Source organism: Phaethon aethereus (assembly GCF_964289735.1).
Source record: "Phaethon aethereus genome assembly, chromosome: 16".
Lineage (NCBI taxonomy): Eukaryota > Metazoa > Chordata > Aves > Phaethontiformes > Phaethontidae > Phaethon > Phaethon aethereus.
In genome coordinates, this window is record NC_138592.1 from 591709 (window position 1) to 614819 (window position 23111).

The window sequence follows — 23111 nt, forward strand, 5'->3', positions numbered from 1 at the left end:
TAATGGTGAGCAAGAAATGCTGTCATGTGTTCTGGGGTCTATGTAATAAAATTGCAGAGAGTGGAGTTGTGCTTAGGTGATGGATTTAGGGGATGTTTTGAAATCTTCATTTGCGGTATGAAAATAAGGCGGTTTAATTCTTCTTACTGAGAGAAAGCTCAAGTTAGAATATGAGCTTTTGAGTAGAGGTGTCTGGGTCTGTGGCTCATGTCATTGACTTAATTTTTCAGTCTGGAAAAGTGAGTTAATCTCTGTCTCATCTGCTTCGTCTTGAGACTGCAGATGACATCTGTGTGCACTCTTGGCTACTGTGAGGATTAAGTAGCAGTCTGGAAAGCCCTAAAGGGGTCAGTTCCTAACTATTTTTGTGATGGGGAAAAAAGCAAATCTGCCCCTAGGAAAATGGAGCGATCCGTGCAGAAAGTCTTCGTATCATACCTCCATCTCATTAATAGTCACAAGAAATGGAGGACATTAAGATGAGTCCAGAAATTGGTCTTATTAAAATAAACTCTCCTAAAACGTTGTGGTAGTAAGTCCAATTTTCTTCGTTTTGCATCACTGGGCAGGTGAGTTACTGAATTTCTAACGATGGGAGTTAATTGAGATGTTTAACAGGGTTCCCTTGGAGCTTGTCACAGCCATTGTCCTGACACGTGTATAAAGCAGCATAGTATATGTTTTTACTTCGCCAAATGTTGCACCAGCAATACAGTAATTACTCGGTGCTCGGGGGCACTGCTGCTTGATGGTCGGCTCCTGTGAGCCCCGGGCTGCACAGGAATACTGCAAAGGCTCCTTGGTGCCTGCTGGTTTTAAAGGAGACGGTGCTGGTCTCTCGTGAGTGAGAATCGATGCCCTCTGTGCTGCATTGATCCTAGGAACAGGCTTCTTTCTGCACATCTCTCTGTTTATGTATCGAAAAGGATGCTAGTATTCGGTCTTCTTTTGTCATCTTTTCTTGTAAAAACTTTATCCTGTGTTCAAACTATTAAAAAAAAAATTAATTAGAATGATCCTCTTCTGCTAGGAGAACGTTCATGTATATGTCAAATGGGGGAACACAGTCCTTTAAAGGATTAACTAGAATGGCTTTGTAGCAGAGGCATCAGTATGTATTAAAAGCAGTTCTAAGGAACTGCGCTGTGAATGCATTCACTGTAATGCCACTGATACTGCGTCGGGACAGACACTTGTGGTTATGCTGCGAAATAGGAAATTCTTAATGGGCTATTAACCCTGGAGCCTAATTACAACTGCTTAGAGGACAACCCTGTTAAAATGCTTCAGCACTGGGTGAGGCACCAAACAGCTCTGCCAGAAGCGTTTGTCCGCTGGGACTCTGCCGCCTGCGCCTGTCCTGGGCACCTTTGTCTGCGGCTGCAGGTGCCAGCGTGGCCACAGGGACCAGCATGGCTGCGGGTGCCAGCGGCCGCTGGGGCTCGGGGGTGCTTTAGCTGTAGTTCGCTGCGGAGATACCCTTCTTGGGCATCCGATGCTCCATCTTTAGAGCACAAAATCTTCCGTACATGTCGGGTGGTGGTAGGAAAATACTCCCCTTGTCTTTATTTTATAGTAGTGTTGCTTTTTACATAAGAGATAGTCTATAAAATACTGTTTATTTTATTGTCTTGAAGGTGATGTTTGAACGTGACAAAATAATAAATACCCTGGTGGAAAAAAAAAATCTTACTGTGACTGACTTGGAGAGCATTTATTTATTACAGAAATTTATAATCCAAATCAAATTTGATAAAAATAACTTTTCTGTAATGTATTTCTCCTTTTTTTAAAAGCTAGCATAAAGGTACCAGTGCTGGTTATCTACCTTTTAAACAGTCAGTGTTTAAAAATTATTTTACTCTAGGGAGTCTGTGAACAATTTAAATCCAAACTGCACATATTTATGCTTTACATACACTGTGTAATTAGGAAAACAGAAAGGCAAAATTTCTTAGCCATCTTTATGGATGATCTGAGCCTGAAGATTTGGCTGGTGGTATCTAACTGACTACACGTTATCTACACTTGAATTTTGCCTGACTCTGATCTGTACAGATCATGATATACTTCTGAGAGTATTAAGTTTGTGAGAAAAATCTCATTTGAAGCAATTTCCCTTCTTCTGAGGCAGTGAAGCAACTCAAACCAGAAATATTTTGCAGTTGAAGACAGAAATGGCTTAGAGGTTTCCTGTGTCTGTGGGCTCAAGATACTTGTGAGTATCCAGCCGGGTTGCCCAGCCGTAAAGAGAAATAGCCCATCCTTGCGGAAAGTACTGTGTCTTGGATAGGGTTTTGTTGTGAGTTTGTTGAATGGAGAATTAATGACACGTATTACTGCAGAAATGCATTTAACTCCTGCTGGGTATTTGTTTTTGTGACTGACTGCTCCCTGTAACCTTCTCGATTAAGGATTGTGATCCTTCTAGGACTGTCATCCAGAACGGGCGTCAGGTCAGTGACTGAGCACCATGTGCAAGGTACGATACAGCACAGCTTGGCTGTAGCCTTTTGTTGTCTCTTACCTATATGGTAAGTAAGTAACACGTGGTAGTGTGATATAGCCCACCCATAGTGGGCATTGATAGAAAGCTAAGGGCCAAGTTGTGGGGAAAATGTGCTCTTGGTCAGTCTGAGACTGGGGGCTACCTTATACATATAAAATGGTGAGATCTGCCATGTTATAGGGGTTCTGCGTTCTGATGGGGCACCCTGAGGGGAGCCGGCTGCCTCGTGGCTTCGGTGGAACTGAGCTGGAAGGGCAGCGATGCAAGTGTCTAGTGTGTGTGATTGCAGGGAATGAACCGCAGTTTGGCTCTGGGTGGTTCTTGGCATAAATACAGGGTACGGTTTGAAATAATGCTTCTGCGTTGCGAATTTTGAAATGCGGGGGATGCTGCATGAGTGTCTGCGTTCTGGAAACTCCTCTGCCACAGAGCCCAAGGTCAGCTTATCTTTGCTGTCCGTAAGGGTGCAAGGTCTCTTGGTATTGGACTTCGCACAGCAACAGTTGAATCGAAGCGTTGGGTGATAACTGTAAATATCAGTCACCTAGAAATGGAGAAAACAGAAATTCCTTCTGAATTGGAGAGTCTGTAGTGAAGCATTCATAACTTGCTTGATAGGCTGTATATTCTCCTGCTCTTTCTCAGGACAGTTATTTGCAGACTAATTTTGCTGACTTGGAGAGTCTAATGAACTATAAAAGGATGTTTGTTCAATTTGTCTTCATTTAAATGCCTTTTCTTGACTTAGATGTCAGTTTTATTTAGGAACGCTTAATTTGATAACCTGAGAATAATTCAGCCAATTTCCAAATGCGAATTCCTGTCGCTGTGGTTTTTCGCCTGTTTGCTGCATAACAGTAAGGAAGCCTCTTTTGGAGATACTCAGCTATATGCTTCCTTTAAAAAACAACAGCAAGACCCGTTTCTTAGTAAATACGCTCTTACTCCTTTGTAACATACCCTGAAAGGCAGCAAGGCCCTTGGAATGAATACCTGCTACAGAACTAAGTTCCCTGGGCATGGAAAAGTGAAAAGGCAGCAACAGAAAAAGGCCTGATAAAGAGTTATCTTTATTATCTGAACACCCTCTGCCAGCCATCAGAAAAGATTTTTCATTCAGTGGTCTTCTGAAGTGAATACCTAGGGAAGGCATCAGTCTGTTTAAACAGAACTTTATTATGCCAATTTGTTATTTTACCATCAACCCGCTAGAATGCGACAGGAATCTGTTACTTGAATGAGCCATGATGCTGAGTACAGAGTTAAATTTATCTCAATTAAAGTTATCATTCTCTGTTACAAGAACATCACAAAAATAAACTTTCTTAGTTGATAGAAAGGATTTTGTTTTATATTCAGCACGATAGTTGGATTTCAGTTCACCAGCGACATTGTGTGTGGAGCTTTTTTGGCCTTTCCAGGCCCCGCTTTAGCCATCACTAAAATTAGTATTTCTTACTGTTGTCAGTATTTTAAGGTAAGATTTTTCTTGGCAAAACACTGTGATGCTTGAGTGGATTACTCTTTTAAAAGGCAGTGTTAATGCAGGTGAAAACAGGTCAGGTTATTGGATGCCACAGCATCTAATAATAATAATATAATAGCTTGTCCCTGGTTCCACCTGTAATCCTGTAATGAACCAAACCACTCGCGGAGTGCAGGAGCCGTCAGTCTTCTGTGCCTTTACAAACTGCATTGCAAAACCTGCATCCGAACGCATTTCACGTGCATCTGAAAGCTGTGCAGAGGAAAACTCCAGAAGTCGCCTCTCGGCACTCCTCTTCTGCTGTGGATTCAGGCTGGGTCGGCCGCACGCCTGGTCCCCGAGTGTTTTGGCAGTGTGGCCTCGGTGTGAGCGTCCTCCCTCCTGGAGCTGGGGAGCTGCTGGTCCTTAGGATGTGCCAGGGCTTCGTCCAGGTTTCCCAACAAACGGCCATGAAGCCACAGAGTTCCGTCTGTAGGAAGGGAGGAAGTTTCTGAAAGAGGTGCCTGGTTTGTTTTTTTTCTTGGTACTTTCCTGCTCCTAGTTAGAAACCACACTGTATCTTAGGAGTTCTCACAAGACGGAAAGCTCTTCAATGCGTTCTCTGGGTTCCCCAGAATCCCCTGCCCGACCACCTAATGCTGCTGGCCCCTGCACCCAAAAGCACACACCTTCCCCTTCCTCCCGGAGAATGCTTGCCTCCTCTGCGTCAGTATTGCAGGGGAGCATGCTTGAGCTTCCTCCTCTGCGAGGCAGATGTCCGTTATAATGAAATGTTAAAAAAAAGGGGGGGGTGTATAATAAAGGCAGAGGAGCGTAATGTTACGGCTTGATTTGACAGGACCTCCTGCTGTTGCAGCTGCCAGTGCCAGCCATGGAATGGATTAATCGGTATTCCAACACGCTGCAGCTGAAGTCAAGATCGATCTAATTAGGGTGTTTTAAACACTGCTTGCATTCTGAAGCCTTTGTGCCTGTCTGGAGAGGGAAGAGGTGATCCTGACCGAAGCAGGACTCTGGTGCAGCTGGGTGAGCACGTGCGACGTGCCCTGCCTAGAACCGGGGATGTGGCAGGCGCGGTGCACCGCAGCATCGGTGTCCTGGAGAGTAGTGGTACGGGCAGGTGAACCGGCCGACGGGGCGGAAAACAGCGTTACCTGCTCGCAAGAAAGAAGCCTCTGTCCTCCCATATCCATGAATTTGTGAGATATTGGGATGTTTATATGAAAAAGGTTGTTCTAGCTGCCAGCTGATAACCACTGTTCCTTTAAAGGAATCTTTGGTGGTGCTGAGCGTTGCTCGTTTTGGTGTTTGCTTTTCAAAGGAAACATATTTAATTGTTCTTAGAAACGGGGGCTAGGCAGCAACTTCTGCCTCTGTCCTTGTCTGTTGCCCTCCCTGAAAGCGATGCTTTTTGTGCAGGTGATGTGGACTTCGGCTGAGCGTTGGCACGATTGTTGAGAAGTTCCCAAAATATTCGGAGGCAGGCAGGCTGCCCGAGGCATCGCCCGAGGGCGATGTGCAGCTTGTGGCCTCTGTCTGTCAGCCGAGATCAAAGCTGAGCAGCTGCAGGTTTTGCTTTCTGAGGACTCAGGACAGCACCAGCTACTTATAAATGTCCAAAAAAGATCCAACCCAGAGCAAATATTGTGATTACGGACTTTAAAATTTTTGCGCACGAGAGAGAGATATTGGTGCAGTTCAGGGGCAAATGGTGAGACCCTCATGTCCACAGAAACGTTCCCTCCCAGGTTCGCACCTCTCGCTTCTGATTGCTTGTGTAAGTGCTTTAATCCACTGAGTAATGGATTCAGCCACTTACCCCAAGGTTTGTCCTGATTTTGGCTGGTGTCTTTGCACATGGGTGTTGATGTTTATTAGGCCAGGAGTGGCATTACGGCATAACTGTGACTTTTGGGGGGGGAATATGAAACACACTAGTGCACTTTTTTCAGGAAATTGATTTAAAAATAAAAGATTTAGATAGTTCAGAAATATTTCCATATGATATTTTTTTTTTAACATCTTGACCAGGCAACTAAATATTTGCTGGATTTTCTGGAGTGATAAATTTAAAGAATAATCTCATTCTTAAAAAAAAACTGTGTCAGCTTCTTTAGACTTCTCAGAATTTTTAAAGACTTTTACTGATAAAATGGATAAATACCTACATATGAGCACCAAAGCAAAAATGATGGCTAAAATACATTTCCTAGTAAAGGGGTATTGAAAAAAAGCAATGAAGATATATCATTGGTGAGAATATTACTACTAAAATACGGTGTCAACACTTCTAAACCCTTCCAAAAAAAGAAGGTTTGGGAAAAAATAGTGTGAAATACAGAACGCTGGCTTCTTTCTAATACAGCAGAGCATCTGTTGGGATGTATTTAAAAAAAAAAAAGTCTTCATTTTGTTGTATTTTTTTTCACCTTAGGAAAATAGGATCTTGCAAGGACTTTGGAGGCTTTTACAGTATTTTTAGTGTAGACACTTAATTTGGTGTCGCTTTTTGTGGAATAACTGTTTCTTTGAAGTGAGAGCGTGCACCGATGTACCCAGAGCCATCCTTCACCCCCGTGTTATCCTGTCGGAATGACAGAGCAGCCGCACGGTGCCGGCCACCCGATAAACCTGTTATCTCCCCTGCTCCTCCTGCCAGCAGCTCTCCCAGTCTCTTTGGTACGTGAAAAATTGACACCACCTCAGGCAGAAATCTGTTTCTAAGGAAGCTACATTTATAAGTAGCTAATGAAACGGGGTGCGTGCCTGCGTGTGCACAGCCTCTTCTGTTTGCTGCCCTTACGTTGTATGCAGATAATCTGCGCTGCAGAGGGCAGGCACAGCGTGGACAAGCAGCCTGCGTGACTTCGCCGTGCCACGGAAGCGTGAACTGGCAGCTAGTGCAGAAGCTCCCTGCAAACACGTCGGTGTCGCTTGTTCTTTGTACGCTGGTGCAATCGATCAAGGCTTCTCGTGGCTCCCGGCTAGGCAGCGCTGTGGAAATGCATGTTAAAATGGTTTGACGGCAACGAGATGATGATCCCTTTTCTCGGCACGTTGCATTTTCCTCTCTGAAAAGAACAAATCTTGACACCCCTTCTCCTCTCCCCACCACTGTGGGAGAGGAAATGTTTATGGCCATTATTGTCCATCAGTCTTAATTAGCAAGATTAAAGTGAGGACATCTTGGAGAAGTTACAGTTTTGACTATACGGAGATATCTAAAACATGAGGTCTGTGCTTAATGCAGACCTGTAGGCAGGAAGCAATACCAAATGATTTGGCAAGGGAGGGAAGCTTGTGCCTCTCTCGTTTGCTTTGCGCCTTTGTGCTGGGTTTTATTTCCCCATATTAAAACCATATACCCTTTGATATTGCCAACGTAATTTCTGGTGTTGGCATACATTTTGCAAATGATTTGCATCTCTGCATCTCCTGTGATACCGGGGGCACAGAAGTGCGGTGCGTGGCCGCTCTGCTTCCCTTTCACAAGAAAAGGAAGGCGGATGCCTGCCCTGGGCTCCCTCCCTTGCCTCGCACTGGATCCCAAGGGTGAGGCGGTTCCTCCACCCTGGAGAGTGTTCATGGGCAAAATGAGAAAGAGCCGGAGCATGAGACTTGTAATGCGAGCTTGACTCAAAATGTTTCAAACCTAGTACGATTTTTGTTTGTGTATTGTATATAAATTGCACATAAAAACCGGTGAATCCTTCTGAAGAAACAAGGATACAGAGAAGCACTTGCTTTGGTACTTCACTGAAGTCTGGTACAGCCAAATATTAGTGATTAAAGAAGCATAAAGCACCCGAAGAAAGTGTGCTTTTGGAGGAGGTCACGTTGCTTTCTGTCCCTCAGAGGCGCAAAGAGCTCAAGGCCCCGTTCTGGAACGCTGTTTCTGAATGCCACTTGAACCCGGTGCTTTGCAGCAGCTGGCTGCGGTGAGGCAGTGTGCCGCGCTGGTGCTCGCGAGGAGCTTCTCAAAGGGGTGTGAGGCACAGAAGCAGTGATGCCGCGTGGTCCCCTGCTGAGGGATGTCCGTGTTCTGGCAGAACTCCTCAGAGCTCGATCCTGCTCCTCAGGAGGAGTGCAGTGCTGTTGTGGGTTCGAGGCACTTGGTTCAGACACCTTCCAGAGTGAAGCTGTGGTTGGATATGAACACAGATGTTGTCTTCTGGGTGCTAGCAGGGTTGACTTTTTACTGGGCTCCAAGGTTTATGCTCTAAAATATGACCCCCAAGCGCAACTCAGGAGACCGCAGAGCGCGTTTATTTGGTCATTTCTGGTTTGTCGTGGCACATTCATATTCAGTCCATGGCATTTTCTGTAAGTAAAAGTGGTTTGTCTGAGGATTTTTTTCTTCTAGCTAATACCAGTTAAGTCTCTGCAGGAGCTGCATGCTGGCATGGTTACTCCTTTCTCAAGCTCTCCTGTTTCAATAACTGTCTCCTCTTTGGTAACCTAAGGGTCATTTGAGTGACACTGTCTGCTTTGGCCAGGATTCCTTTTAGCCCTGAGGGAGAAGGCAGCGTGCTGCACCTTTAGCTGTGATGGAGGGTGCCAAAAAGAGCGCGTTGCTGCTAGGCAGGCACGCCAGGCTGGGCAGGTAAGCTGCAGCAGAATGTGTGCTTTATGTAAGGCGCTTTTTTCAGGTCACCGAGGAAAAGCAGGATCGGTGTAGCAGGAGTAGCGCAGCAGAGCCAGAGGAGACCTCACCAGCTGGGCTGTGAGGCGTGAGGAGCTGCCTGTGCTCCCTGCAAACATGGCTTGCTGCTCTCGCCGCCGCTCTGCCTCCCCTCACCGGTGATGGGAAGGAACCAGGGTTCCGCTTATGAGTGGCTACACGTGGGAGTGCTAGTAGTAAATTTAATGGCATGTTACAGAGAAAATAAGCTTCTGTTCCTGGTTTCAGCATACAATTTTCATTTTGTATCTCCAGAACATGTCTGTTCCATCCTGGCCTCCCTTCTGCGAAACCTGAGAGGGCAGCAGAGGACACGGTTACTGAATAAATTCACAGAGAATGACAGTGAGAAGGTGGGTGCTGAATATGTGTCTGCAGTCTCTGGGCTACCAGGCTGGGAGGATACTTGCAACGGCAGGGTGCCTGTGTACCTCACTGAGGTACTGAATAGCTGTTGTTGTACCTGCCTGTAGACTTGTACTCTCACAGGCCATCGTTCTCTCATTCATGTTGTTATCTACAAACTGGAGAGCTGGAAATGCCCGTAGTGCTTGGCCTCCCACATCATATGTGCTCTTGTTTTCCAGTGCTCTTGCACAGGGTAGTAGCGATTCTCAGTCCTGCGTGTCTCTGCTGAAGCCTGATCACATAACACATGTTGTGTGGTGTTACATTGTGCTGGCCCTGTGAGACCAGGGCAGTGTGGTACGGTGCCAGTTTTTCTAGTGGAGCTCTTTTGCAGACAGTTTAGGAACTGCTATAATACACATTTAACATCCCCCATTCCTCTCTTAGAATGTGTCACTTTAGTGGTGTTTACTCTGGGAAATTCTTTCCAAAATATTTACATGGTGGTGGATAGATCAAACAGCTGCGGAACAGAAACAGGAGCTTTTGCAAACCAGTAATTCCCAAGGAATTTGTAAATTCTGCCACTGGGGAAATACTGGTTCCTTAATACTCCTCATTACTGTGTCTTAAAGGGTGTTTTTCATAACCTGTTCTACCAATTGCAGGAAATTTCCCATTACTAGATAGACTTTCAGTTGCCTAATACAGTTCAGAGGAGAGCAGGAGAGCCATAACATGGTCTGGTACATGTAAAATAAGCTTGGCTGCATAGAGCATAGGCAGAAAGGTCTGTTGAAGAAACCAGGAGAACTGGAGAACCACAGCACAGGAGAGCGAGCGAGCTAGGGACACGTGTCTATTTGCTGCCTTTTATCTGGAGCTGATGAGACCATATTGTGATATGGGATTACGTTCAAATGCCTGCAGACTCAGCATGCTCATCCGACCAACACTTGTACCATCCTTCTGTAATGTATTCCTTCCTGTGAGTGACAGAATTGCCTGTTACTTTGTGAAGACTGCAGCTGGGAAGAAAACAACATAGCATGAAGGATTAAAGGTGATTGCATTGTTCTTTTTTCTTGCTTAGGTCTCTCTCTTCTGCCCTTGTAGGTTGATAGGCTGATGGAATTGTATTTTAAGTACCTGGATGCAATGCAGGCAGCTGATAAGAAGATCGATGGAGAGAAACATGTATGTATTGCTTAAATTTTGCCAGTTCATATCTACAATACCTCTGCACACACATGTCATCTGCGCATAACTTCTGGCTCAGCCAGGTTACTCTTCTGAGCCGTGCCCTCACGCCTGTGCTGTTACCTCTTAATTCTTGTTGCCCTGCTCTCCAGCTTCCAGTTAACCTCAGATAAAATGGGCTGAGAGCTGCTGTACAGCAAGTGCTTCTGGCCTTTTCTTAGAGTGAATTTTACTAGGAGGACCTAAGTCTGTGTTTCAATTTGCCTTCACTTTTACTTGGCTGCAGTCTTGCTTGGTTTGGCAGATGGAGAGTAAGTGAAATGCAGAGAGACAATTACATGATAATGTGTGTGGCCTCCTACCCTCGTCTTTAGAGTTCTGATCCGCTGCGAGAAAGCGCCTATTTTGATTAGTTAGATGATGCAGCAGCCAAAGTCTAGTGTGTTCTGCACACCAGCAGTGAATCGTTTTGAACGACACAAGCCTTGGTACCCACACAGTACTTTCTTGGAACTGAAGCCAGAACAGACTTTTTGAAAGAGAACGAGCTGTTGGAGTCAGGAAGCAGCTTGCAGAGCTGTTAGCGAGCTTGGCCAGCTTCCCACAAGATTATCTGTATCAGCACTGAAGAGGGTGTAAGATTGATTAGCACTGACGGAGAGTAATCACTGCAGCCGCTGTCCCTGCACGCGGGCGAGCTCAGCGTGCCATGGGCTGCAGCCTCCCACCAGGCTCTGACAAACAGCTGTCTGCCCACGGCCAAGGCCGCTCCTTTGGGCACTGGCAAACATTCCGAGGGCATCGGAGCTCAGCAGTGCTGCTGCTGCTCAGAAAGGCACGGGGGTGAGTGATGAATGGAATTGCTTTTGCTGCCAGCATTCAGGCTCCATATGGGCAGCTGCAGCTTCACAAATGAACGGTGGCCTGAAGAAAAACAGCCTTTAACCTTTCCTGCTATCCCTCCACGCTCCATTCATCCTCCTTGGAACAGAGCAAGAAATTATTTATTCTTTACATTTCGGTATTGGTGTGTGGGTTTTAGAACTCAAAAAAACAGAATGGCTTTTTCTGGCTGAAGTCTTGCGGTGTATCGGCAGCTGCTATATAGAGCCCTTAAATGCAACACGCAGAGCTAGTGTATGTGCTCTTTATCCAAAAAGATCCTGAAGCAGTCTGCAAATGTTAACACCTGTAGCAAACAGCCAGCACAAAGCAGGAGTGAAGGGAATTTGAGTGTAAAGAAGCTTGTGTAGAAGCTCTTTAATGAATAATATTAACTCATTCATGTCTACTGATGCACAAGAGAAGAGAAACCAAAGAACTTCAGGTTTTCCTCCTGTATCCAGAAGGCCACTGTGCTTTTGCCCCACTGCAAGGCTCTGTAGGCTGGAACAGCTAGAATAAATGGATCTCAATTCTTCATTCCTATTAGAGCTAATAATAGGATCTGGCAGAAGCACCTCATATGTGCAATATATTGGGAACAATGTGTATGAAATAAGATGTTGAGATTCATTCCTGGCTTGGAAGACTCTTGGAGTTATCATTTGCTTTGTTTTGTAGCGTCCACAAATGGTCAGTGGGAAACCATCTCCTGAGATCTGAAGTAGCTCAAGCAGTTTCCCAATGCAGAAGCAGGCAAAAGCCATCATTCTGCCCATCAAAACTGGCATTGTCTGTTTGTGACAGGATTTATGGAGCACTTCAATGTTTCTAGTTGTGGCACATGAATCATTGAAGTGAATGGTATGAACACTTGGTCTTTCAGAAACTGTGCTATGTCACTTGAGGGCTTTTGAGCTTCCTCTTACAGTAGAGGACACAGTATCCCAAAAATCTGGAATACAGATCCTCACCTTTCTTCCTGCCCCGAAGAAAAATGATACCTGATGAGATTTTACAGGTTCAGCCTATACTGATGAGAGCAAGATCCAAGTCTGATGGGCAGGGTATCCTGGTGTAAGTCTTGCATTACAAGAAATGAAAACCTGATTGTACAAGGAATGACTGAGTGTATCATACCTGATCTTTTATCTTTAGCAGTGCAGCTGGCATAAGCAGCTCCTGCTCTTGCAGTTCTCTTCCTTTATCTTTCTTTTAGCTTGGCTTATTTTAGTGATGTGGTTTATAGGCCGGCTCTCTGCCTGTGGCATTGAAGATGTGAGAATAGTTGAGGGTAGAAGAGAGGAGAGGAATTTCTGAAGCCAGCTGTTTTGAGGAAGAACAGTATAATGAAACTGCACCCTTAATCTGCACAATGAAACCGATGAGGTCCACTGAGTCCTTTCTCAGTGTTACCCACTTGTTTGCTTCTGTGGAATCTATTCAGAAGTGATCAGATGTGATCACTTAGTAGTTACCCTCATTGCCATGTGAAACCCAGGAGCAAAGTCCACGTGAGCATTTGACTCCAGCACCTGATAGCTGTCTTAGCCCTTTTTTCAGAGTTTTTAGTTAATGAAAACTAGAAAATATCTTGTCACCCTCTCAAATTCCTTAATTCTTTCTGTAGGAAATGGTGCAAAATCTTATGGCTTTTAACTCCCTCTAAAATGAGGTATAATTACAGGTGGCAGCAATAGCCTCAGTGATCTCTAAAGATGGTAGAAAAAGACAGGAGATAGTTTAATATTTTTATAGTTCCACAGAAAATTATGCTCAGCAGGTTTATTCGATAAAATATTCTCACCAGACACTTCGTACTATAATGACTTACAAATTACATGCTAATTGTGCTAGAGTTAAGTCATTCCATCCTTGAAAGGGAGAGGTGGAACTCCTAGTGTGAGAGCAATGTCCATAGATTGGGATAACTGAAATAGGAATTTGTATTAGCCCAACATTTCAGTTCGGTTTAGAAAGACCAAATTGTACCGAGGGCAGGACATAGCGTCCTGCCAGGGGCTGTGTTACTGCAAGTGAAAAGAACGCGACTGTGTTCACGGGAGGGCATGCACGTTCTGGAGCGTGGCGGAATGCGCGCTGTCTCTACTGCGAGCTTTTCCAGCAAACGGCCAGTAAGCTGAGGTAAGCTTTGAACTTTCTTGCTGAGACTGGTGGGTCTTTAGATGTTGTGGCTGCCCTAACACGGTTCCTGTTTCTTGCTGCTGAAGCTGAGCTCATGCTTTTGCAGGACCTGCTGCTCTGTTTCCCCTGACTCAGAAGCAATGGTATGCTTTGTAGCAATTGCAGTGTGCTTTTCAGCTCTTGCAGATTGGTGGCTCAATTTACAGAAATTCAAGCATGTTTCTGCTTGTAAGGCAGAAATGAACAAAGTCCTTCCCACAAGCAGAGGGCTCCGATGGTTTCTTGCGTGGTTCTGAGAGCTTGGTCACCTTGGTGTGACCTGGGTGCCTGCCTGCTCTCCCGGCTGCAGCAGAGTCCATGCCTGCCTAGGGCTCCCTCCTAACCGTCCCATGTTCCAGGGAAAGCGGTGGTCAGTCTGCTGAAGAGACCACGTTGCCTGCTGCCTCTGCATGTGAAAGAGGCTCCTGAGGAAATCGTTGTCACAGCTGTGAGCTGAAAGCAGATGGTCCTGGGCAGTCCTTGTTATGATGGTCTGACTTCACCTGAGGCTCCTGCGTGCTCCTCTCCTGTTGCAAGTGTCAGCCCCTGCACGTCCTTTTTGACCAAGGGCTTAGCCATGACCTTGAGTTTAGCTGTTAGCCTGTGGTCTGAAAGCACCTCCTGAGCGTGGCTTGCATCACTTGCCCCTCCCCAGTAATACAGACAGAAAGTAGAAAGGGGAGAGAATAGGTACTTGGTGTAGGAGACAAGTATGGTAGTTGGTTTTGTGCATGGCCATTCAGAGCCTTCTCATCTCTGATGACCGGGAGTGGCCTTGCTATCCCACCCGGGGAGGAGGTAAAAGCAGGATCCTGGGGGTGTTCTTTCTTCAGCGCCCATCCCTTCTGCTCAGCCCAGCCTTGCTGTCTGTGCAGGGGGAGGTGAATGGTAGGTGAGGGAGGAGGAGGATGCAGACAGTCTTTTGGGCCCTACTCCAGTGACTATGTGGAGCAGATGTGATCTTTTGTACAGCATTGGCAGATCCGTTGTATCTTTAGATTTCGAGTCTCTACTTGACACCTCGAGGCCTGTCAGTCCTGCCTCATTAGTGTGAGAGAAGCTCATTTTAGCTTCACAAAAGCCCATCTTATTGCTGTCTTCTCCCATCAGCAAGGGGCATCTCAGTACATATTGTTGGCAGATTAGAAATGGCATCGGAGTGCTCATTTGGAGGTTAGTGACTTGACAGCTTTGAAAGAAAGACAAAGTGGAAAGGTGGCTATTTGGTACTGTACTGGGAGGCAGGTTAGCATTTAAAGGGTGGTTGTGGGTTTGGTTTTGGTTTTTTTTTTTTTTAAGACTGTGAAAAGGCACCTTAAAACTGTACTTGTCTTCTAATTCATGTGTGCTTAATTTACTGGCACAAAATAATCTTGCTTCTCTGTCAAGAGGGGCTTTTATAACTGCTACCTTCTCTGTGTAATCATGACAGCAGTTGCCTGGATTCGGCTTCTGTGATCACTGTGCTTGGATCAGAATACAGAACAGACATGGTCTTTGTTTCCTGCTCTGGAGATTCAAAATCCTGGCCTGTTGATGTTTTTCTGTTCGGGAATTTAGCACTGTTGAGAAGAGTGGCCAGTAAGCCTGTGTGCAGTGAGGAGGGTAAGCGGTAGCTTTGGGAATGAGTGCCTTGTCTTTCTGGAATGGGGTTTTGGGGTTATTACGGTCAATATTCTGATCTCTTGATAGCCAGACTCAACACTGCTTAGCTTTAGAGACCTGATTTGATCAGATTCATGCAATTTGGCACGGATGTAGGGTGAGGAAAGTCACTCCTTGCACAAAATTGGATTTTTCTTTCCACTGGTGAGAGCTTGTATGCAAGTTTTGCCCAGTCATGCCTGTGCCCATGATTTTGAGAATCTGGAGAAAATTACAGTTGTGCAAATGCTGGAGTCTACAGGATCTGATGCCAAAGCGTCCTGGAGTGTAGCCAAAGCAGTTGACTTCATGGCATTGGTAACTAGGCATTGTTTTTTGCTTGCCAGTGAAAGAACAAGTTGATTTCTAGGAGGAAAGGAAAAGTATTTCGTTACCTGTGCTTTCCTCTCTCACTTTGGGATGCAGTGGCAAACGGTTATACTTCTAAGCCACTTAATCAGATTTCTGTATGGCGAGCATCTATTGCACTCTCTCTAGTCAGAAGTGCACAGGGTTGATTTTCCTTCTAGTGCCTAAAAGAACTCTATATGCAATTAGATGTGAGGACTTGGCTTGACAAAACAGGAAAATTCGGTAGTCTACATCATCTTTGGTGCTGGTGACCTTGTGTGTGTTTGCCTGGAGCGTGTGCATGCCGAGAAAGCACTTCTCATTGAGCATTACAGGTACGGTGCTCTCGCTGGTGATGGCTCTAATGAGAAAATATTGCTCCGCTGGTGTGTGCCCACCTGCCAGCCGGCTGCATAATAAATCACACAAGCTGCAGCAAGCTAGCAGGTCTGACAAGCTGCTTCCTTTATTTAAGAACAAAACCAAAAAACAAACCCCAAAATGCAAAAGGTCACACATGACATCAGTTATTTTGGCCTGTCAGTCTCCATGAAAATGGATGGCAGGTTCAGCTGGTGGCCGTGGCCAGCCTTTCTCAGCTTATTGCTGGGCTGCTTTTGGCAGTGTTTTGAAGAAGATGCTCTGCCTGAACAAGGCAAATGGAATGGCCTCTTGCCTTCTGCCTTTGGCCTCCTTTTGGGCAGGTGTTGCTGGCGAAACACTGTATGTGCAGAGGAAGAACGAACCGTTGGCATTCCCGCAGAAGCCAGTGGTCTGCTAACAGACCCCAGATGGGGTTTGTCCCCATCAGTATCCCCAACAAATAAAGCTGGAAGAGCAACGCTGGGCATGGTAAAGCTGTACTTGTGCAGAATTTTTGGACCTGTTTTCTCATTCATCAATTGATGATAATATTGGAAGTCTGATAGGGCTTTGAGTCTGATGGAGTCATGTTCTGCACTGCTTAACAGCACCCTCAAATGGCCAGTAAAAGAGCAGGTTTTTTATTCCATTTTGAGAAAGAACTTCTAAATAATAGCTACACTGGTTTGTTCCATGTTCACAGTCTCTAATCGCTCAATTTAGGAATGTAATTTATAAATTTAATTTAAGATTTTAATTTGCAGATGGACACACTTCACAACCAGCAAAGGCTGAACCTTGTTCAAAATTGAGTGAAATGTTTTGTGAATTTAAATGAATTATTAAAAGTAGTACTTCTTTGGTGAGAAATGTATGGCTCTTAACATTTTGGGGAACAAAGCGTTTCCTAAGAAACTGCAAATACCACCAACATTTTTCCACTACTAATGGGAAGTACTTTGAGAGACAGTCATCACACGTTTTCTTTGTGTTGCTTTACAGGACATGGTGCGTCGGGGAGAGATAATAGACGATGATATGGAAGATGAATTCTATCTTCGTCGCCTGGATGCCGGTCTCTTTGTTCTACAGCTCATCTGTTACATCATGGCAGAGATCTGTAATGCCAACGTTCCCCAGGTAAAGCTATACACAAGGTTGGCAGGTCACCTGCATTTCCATCCATGATACAAACAAGACTCTTAAATCCTTGCAAATACTGCCTCATTGAATAATGTCCTCTTTATTTCCTTTTGGGGGGGGAGGGCGGGGGGGGGGGAGCCTCCTGCTTATTGCTCTCGTGTCCATACAGTTTCAAGTTACAGCAATTAGGAGGGCATTAGTGGGTACAGAAGCCGATTGTTGTCACTGAATTCATACAACCTGCCATGGGTGAGGCCACAGTTTGAAATGGAAAGGCCCTATTTATGCCCCTACTGAGAGAGTAGGGGAAGGGGACATTCTCTCAGGAGGTCTCACAAAGGCACAGACTACAGGAGGTGACTTCTCTTCATCTGTGCAGAATACTGCATCTCTGCTGGCATGAATACTTTGGGGTTAGTGAATATGCTACGTGGTTACTTGTGCCTGTGCTGTCTGCCTTCCTGAGTGTTTCTGAGTACGTGCTCCGAGACTGTGGACTAGCAAGGCTGAGTTGAGTTTTGTGGTGCTCAGCGTTTCCTGCTCTTCCCGTAAAGAAAGTGGAGGAAAAGGGATTGTGCATGGTTTTGTGTTGTATTGGATGTTACTTTCTTCTCTTGCCTGTCCCCAATCAGATTCGTCAGAGAGTCCATCAGATTCTGAACATGAGAGGCAGCTCCATTAAAATTGTTCGACACATCCTAAAGGGTGAGTTGGGATATTCCTATGTATGTGTCTCATCTCCAGCAGGGACAGCTTGGTCCTCATGTTCTAGGATGAGCCTTCATGTGTAATTCTCCTTGACTTCATGAGCATCGTCAAGCAGCAGCTGAGTAGTGTTCTGAGATCTGGGCAGGACTGGAATCACCCTGATAAGAGGCATGTTTACCTTGGAGTTGGGACACTCACTGCTGTCTGCTGCCATGGAACAGCACCTCACTTCATGCTGCCATCAGCTACAGACTGGCTGGAACTCACTGCTGACATTAATGCTAGAGTAAATATTTAAGGGAAGTGTATGTGCATGCTGGAGGGAAGAAGAGTGGAGTCTCATCTTTCATTAACATGGCCCTGCACTTTACCATCTGCACCATATTAGTATCCGTGGTGTATTTGTCTTGTTCTTAGTGTCAGATTAATATGGATTATAGCATTAAAGTATCCTCTGTAGCTTTAAAATGTAGCTGTTGTGATTTGCAATACCAGTTTTAAAGTACTGCTTGTTATTTTTAATGCTTATGTTGAATTAGAGCAATGCTTATTTGAGCTGTGGCTCTCATCTGTAGCCTGCTGTCCTTCATCAGGAGCAGCAGTTGAACAGGGGAAGGAGAGGACAGGACTTGGACTCTCCCCCTGTGAGCTGCGAGGCTTAGCTAGAGAGCTGGTAATCTGCTGCCCACAGGAGGTGCCTCCTTATTTAGCAGAGGCTTGTGCGGGATGTGTCTGCTCCTGAGGGGCTGTGTTGTTTTCGGTGAGGGGTGAGGAGTGTCTCCCTCTCTTCTGGAGAGAAAGGGAGGTTGGCAGCATCTCTGAGGGTTCTGCGCTGTAGGTTGTGTTGTTTTGATGTCTCTGCTTTCTTCGGGAATAACAATGATGTTCTCCTGTTCTTTTCTCTGTGCCCCTCGCCCAGCACACACTGGCAGGTACAGGCAGTTTTTTTCTTGCAGATTCTGTCGGTTTTCTCCCTTCCCATATGCAGGAGAGAAGGGGATCAGAAGGGTGGCTGGTGTGACGAAATTAAGAGTGATTTTCTGACAGTGTGAGATTACCTGCAGCTATAGGCAATCTCTTTGGCCCTTGTGTTTTGCCAGCAAATGCAAGTTAATGCCTGCTGACGAGCAGAGGGGACTGGATAGGATGTGTTTTCTGCTTTTAATTGTGACACCTCACAATTCCTGCCTCCAAACTGTCCCTTTCCAGCTTAGGGCATGGCTCACATCTGCTTTCAGATTTCCATGCTTGACCTGGGCCACAGATGCCAGAGGGATTTTTCTGCACACCTCACTGTATTTGCCCACCTCACGGTCATGTCTTTGGTTTGTTGATTTACACACTAAGCTGAATTGGAGGGCAGCTGCATTAGAATTTCATCTGATTCTTTCTTTCACAGACAGTGACTTGCATGGTGAAACTTCCTCAGTGGTTTTATCACGTCTTGCAAACTGCAGGTTGTACAGCAGGTTCGGTACTCTCAGCAGTAACACATTCTTTTCCTGAAGACTTCAGGCCACACATGGCATGTTAATAATATGGGTGATGGATACAGTATTTGGGGCGCTCTCTTCAGCTCTCCCCAACCCTCATGGCTGTCAGTTTTACAAACTTGTGCCATCACGATTTTCAGTGACCTTTAATTTGTTGGTGAGCCCTTGTGAAACACTGGAACAGGGCCCGAAAGATTTCTGCCAGGTAGGAGCAGCACTGAGCTTATCTGCAGTCTGTGCTGGTAAAGTTTTAAGTTTTTCAGTAGTTACATACCTATATCCAAATACGTTATCTGTGTAGATTCACCCACTTTTAACAGAAGTAAGTGACACCGTGGACAAGCACCTGCCTCTCCAGAGGAGCTGGTTTGCTGAACACAGCTTGCCTGTTGGGGTAGGGGCTGGGGGGCCAGCGAGGGATTTCTGAAATTTAATTGCTGTCTGAACTGTAGGACACTCTCTCAAATGACTGAGAGGTTGGGAGCCTTGAGCCTTGGCTGAAATGTTTCCAGGCCACTTTCCAACTTGCTTTCAGGACAGATGAGTGCTGGTTTATTTTTACTTTTTGTTCAGTGTTTTGCTTTTGTTCAGTTTTTATTTTCTATTTTTGCATACTAATTAGGTGCTTGGGTTTTAGTTTGATTTTATGGCCTACATATTCTCCATGTTTCTCTGGCAACCTGACAGCTGATGTATCCCTTGGGGTTGCTCAGAATTACTTACGATGCAAGTGAGGAAGCAAGACTGGTTTTCTTACGGTAGGGCTTTCAAGGGGGAGGAGTGGGCAGGGAATAGCTAAAGGCTCATTAAATGCATTTCTGCAGGCTGACCAGTCCTCCCACAGTTCCCTTTTCTTGAAGATCAAGCATTACTTGCAACGGGACAGGTAGCTTATCCTTTGGAAGGAAACGACTGAACGGTGTGTGCCTTGGCTGAGGGGATGTTTTTGGGATGGAGACTGGTCTTCATGACAGCAAGCGGTGTCTGTATCTTGGGGCAATTCTTGGTCTCCATCTCTCATCGGGAACGGAGGGAGGCACAGACCTCTCTCAGTAGCGGTACTTGGCCCTGGCATGGGAAAGCACGGCGTTCCTTACTGATCCAGAGAGACCAGCCTTTGGTACCTGCTCCCTCTGGGGAGCTGCTGTCAGAGGAGCCCTGCGGGAGCTGAGGTGCAGAGGTGGTGATGCCTGGTTAGACATCTGGCTTCAGGACCGGTAACGGGAACATCAGGGAGCCGGGAAGGTGGAGTGCCTATTAAGTGTTATCAACCAAACCTGTTAAGCATGGGTAATCAAAAAGAAAAGGTAGGTGTGTTATGAGGACTGTGCTAAATTTGGTCTGTGGTCCCTCAGTATGTGCAGGCTTCATAGCTTCCAATATCCATTACAAGCTTCAATATTTCCCTATTGATTTTTACTGTTCTGTAACCATTGTATTTTGTCTAATGAAGCAGAAACCAATCTTAGGTCCTTTCCCTTTGTGTAGCTACAGCAATGTGTAAGCTCTGTTTAACTGTTAGCAGGTGGAGCTTACATTTGATTTTTTTGCTGCCTCACTGAAGTGGTGGAATTCTAAACAAAAAAGTAAATACATAAAACCTCAGTGGGAGATAGAGAGATATATATATTTTTGCCTGGTTCTGGGGGTTTTATCTGGTCTCTTCAAATTAACATTAGCAACTTCTTGGTAACCCAGTAAACAGTTTGCCTTGGGAGTCACTGGGATTTTAATCTTACAAAGCCTAAATATCTAGGAGGAAAAATGCTGAGCTTTTGGACAAGATTAGAGGAATTTGTGCCTTGCTTTTGTCTGAGTGCTCTCACTGGGACAATAGGAGGGCTGCGTCATTAGTGGCACTCGCAGTTTCCCTGGTTGAGTTGTATGCTCAAGTACTCGAGCAGTCCTTCAAGCTAACGCCGGAGCTGGGCCGCAAGCCTGCCGCCGGCGGTGCAGGTGCTTCGAGCGCAGAGTTCTGCCTGCAGCCAGGGCCGACCCAGGCTGCCGCGGCGCTGTGCCAGGCTCAGCGACCGTGATCCCCACAAGAGTGTCCTGAGCTGTCGAGAGGCAGCGGCAGGCAGGGGAGCGTTGCCCTTGGACTGCAATAAGCACAGGCAATTGCAGCTGCTGCATCTGTTTCAGAGGCACTTACTCTGACAGAGCGCGGCACGGGCTGGTTTTGGTCCCCAGACGCTGTGGTGCAGCCCTTTGCTAAAGCGTGCAAACCGCCGCGGGGCTGACGCCAGGCTGCTGGGGCCTTGCCCTTATGCAATTAGCCAATACACAGGTAGCCGCAACAAATCTATTCGCTTGCTGCTGCCTTCGTCGAGTGCGATGGAGAGGTACCGCTCCCTCTGAGGGAAGAGTTCCCTGTGCTGCGTCCCCTTCTCCAGGACAGCGAGGAGGTCAGGTTCACTTGCAGCAAACCCCAGCGTTACCCACCTGCTCTTGTTACAGGTACTGTAGCAGCTTATAAATATTAAAAGGATTTCTCCCAGAGGCCCTGGCAAAGAACGCTGTTTCTTGTACTTGGAGAGAAAGAGAGTGCACGCAGGAGGGAAGGCTCCCACATCAGCTAACTTCTCCCTGTCCTCACTCTTTTCAGTGCTCTTATAATAAAGGCTTTGATGGAGCTCAGAAGCATGTAGCAGTGCTGAACGTATAAATATTAAAGCAAACTTTCTGCAGCAACGTACCATTCAGATGCTGAATACAAGCTGTTCTGTTTGTTTAGGAAGAAGGGAAAGAATGCAAGAAGGCGGAGGCTGGAAAACACTGTCTAACCAGGCAGTCTGCTCCTGATTTACCAAGATTTGTTCAGCTCCCTGCTTTTGCAGCTCAAAACCTGCCTTTCATTTTTTTCTTTGTAAACCATCTTTGAATATGCAGGTTCTGGTGGCAGGAAGGAGGGAGCGGGTGCAGGGGATCTGAACTGGTGTCTTTTCTTCCTTATGCGTTAAAAGCACTTGTGGATTAGGGAATTGGTCTCCACTTGACAAAAGTCCTCATTCAGGATGCTTGAACAACAGACAGGTTAAACCCAGGGTTAGGAATGGTTAACAGTTGTGTAGCAGCCCCTGCCTGACCTTCCCTGATGATACTCAGTGTTAAAAGGGACCTGGAAAGCCGGTGTTGTCCAGGACTGGTTTGAATTTCTTGGCCTGAGAGGGGCCAGCGATACGACTGTCCAGTTCAGACAGCTGCCAGTGGGCTGCTCCGTCTGGGATAACAGAGGAGTTGGGAGGAACACCCGGGTGGTCATCCTTCCAAATGGTTAGGTGCCCGGAAACTAGTACTGCCTCTGAGAGTTAGTGTCTGCTTGGGCTTGTTCTGCTGCTTCGTGATGAGAGCAGGACGTTCCTCCTACGGTCTCTGTTTGCTACAAAAGCTTTTAATGAGGGGTCAGTAGATGTTTATTATGCAAAGCTTTAACCCTGGGGATGGGGAGAAAAACCATCAATGCTCCTTGCATAAATTCCCATTCGGTTGTTTGCAGCGGGGACAGATTTAGATTCTGCTGTGGTATCTGCAGGAGAGGTTGCCCATCGTTCATTACTATCTCGTTCAAAGCCTATCGTCTGTCTGCTTTCTCCCCTGCAGAGTACGCGGAGAACATCGGGGATGGGAAGAACCAGGAGTTTCGGGAGAGCGAGCAGAAGCGCATCCTGGATCTGCTAGAGAATTTCTGAGGACTCAGGGGCCAAATTCCATGTCTGCCCACGAGGACACAGCATCTGGTTCTCCCTCTTTCTACCGCCCTTCTCCAGCCTTGATTGCACGATAAAAGTGATGTTTCTGTGAAACTGCTTCTATATGGGAGTTTGGAGATATTAAAGATAGTTTGCTGCTTTTTTTAATTCCTTGTTTGTTATTTAAGATTTAAGTAGTCTGCTGTGAGTGGGATTGCAGCCACAAACCTTGCAGTAGGGCAGCTCAAGATTTTTCCTCCTTCTCCACCCCCCCCAAGTGGAACTGCAGTGATAGTGTGAAACAATACAACAATACAGGCATTAGAGGGAGGGTGAAGAGGAAGCCCAGGCAGCTCAAGGGTTGTTAGCAAGTTATTCCAGCCTGATAAGTTAATGAAAATGTACAACCCGCTGTACTAACGTAAACTAG

At 46.0% G+C, this 23111-nt stretch overlaps 1 protein-coding gene across 1 annotated transcript in view; it reads left to right on the forward strand.

The window, feature by feature from the left end:
* The window catches only part of CTNNBL1 (catenin beta like 1), a 55692-nt gene extending 32657 nt beyond the window's left edge, over positions 1-23035 (forward strand). The window contains exons 12-16 of the mRNA XM_082007319.1: positions 8932-9029; positions 10141-10221; positions 16651-16788; positions 17424-17496; positions 22593-23035. Coding sequence (XP_081863445.1) covers positions 8932-9029; positions 10141-10221; positions 16651-16788; positions 17424-17496; positions 22593-22681 — 479 coding nt within the window. The 3' untranslated portion in view covers positions 22682-23035. The remainder of the gene's footprint in view (positions 1-8931; positions 9030-10140; positions 10222-16650; positions 16789-17423; positions 17497-22592) is intronic.
* The last annotated feature ends 76 nt before the right edge of the window (positions 23036-23111 follow it).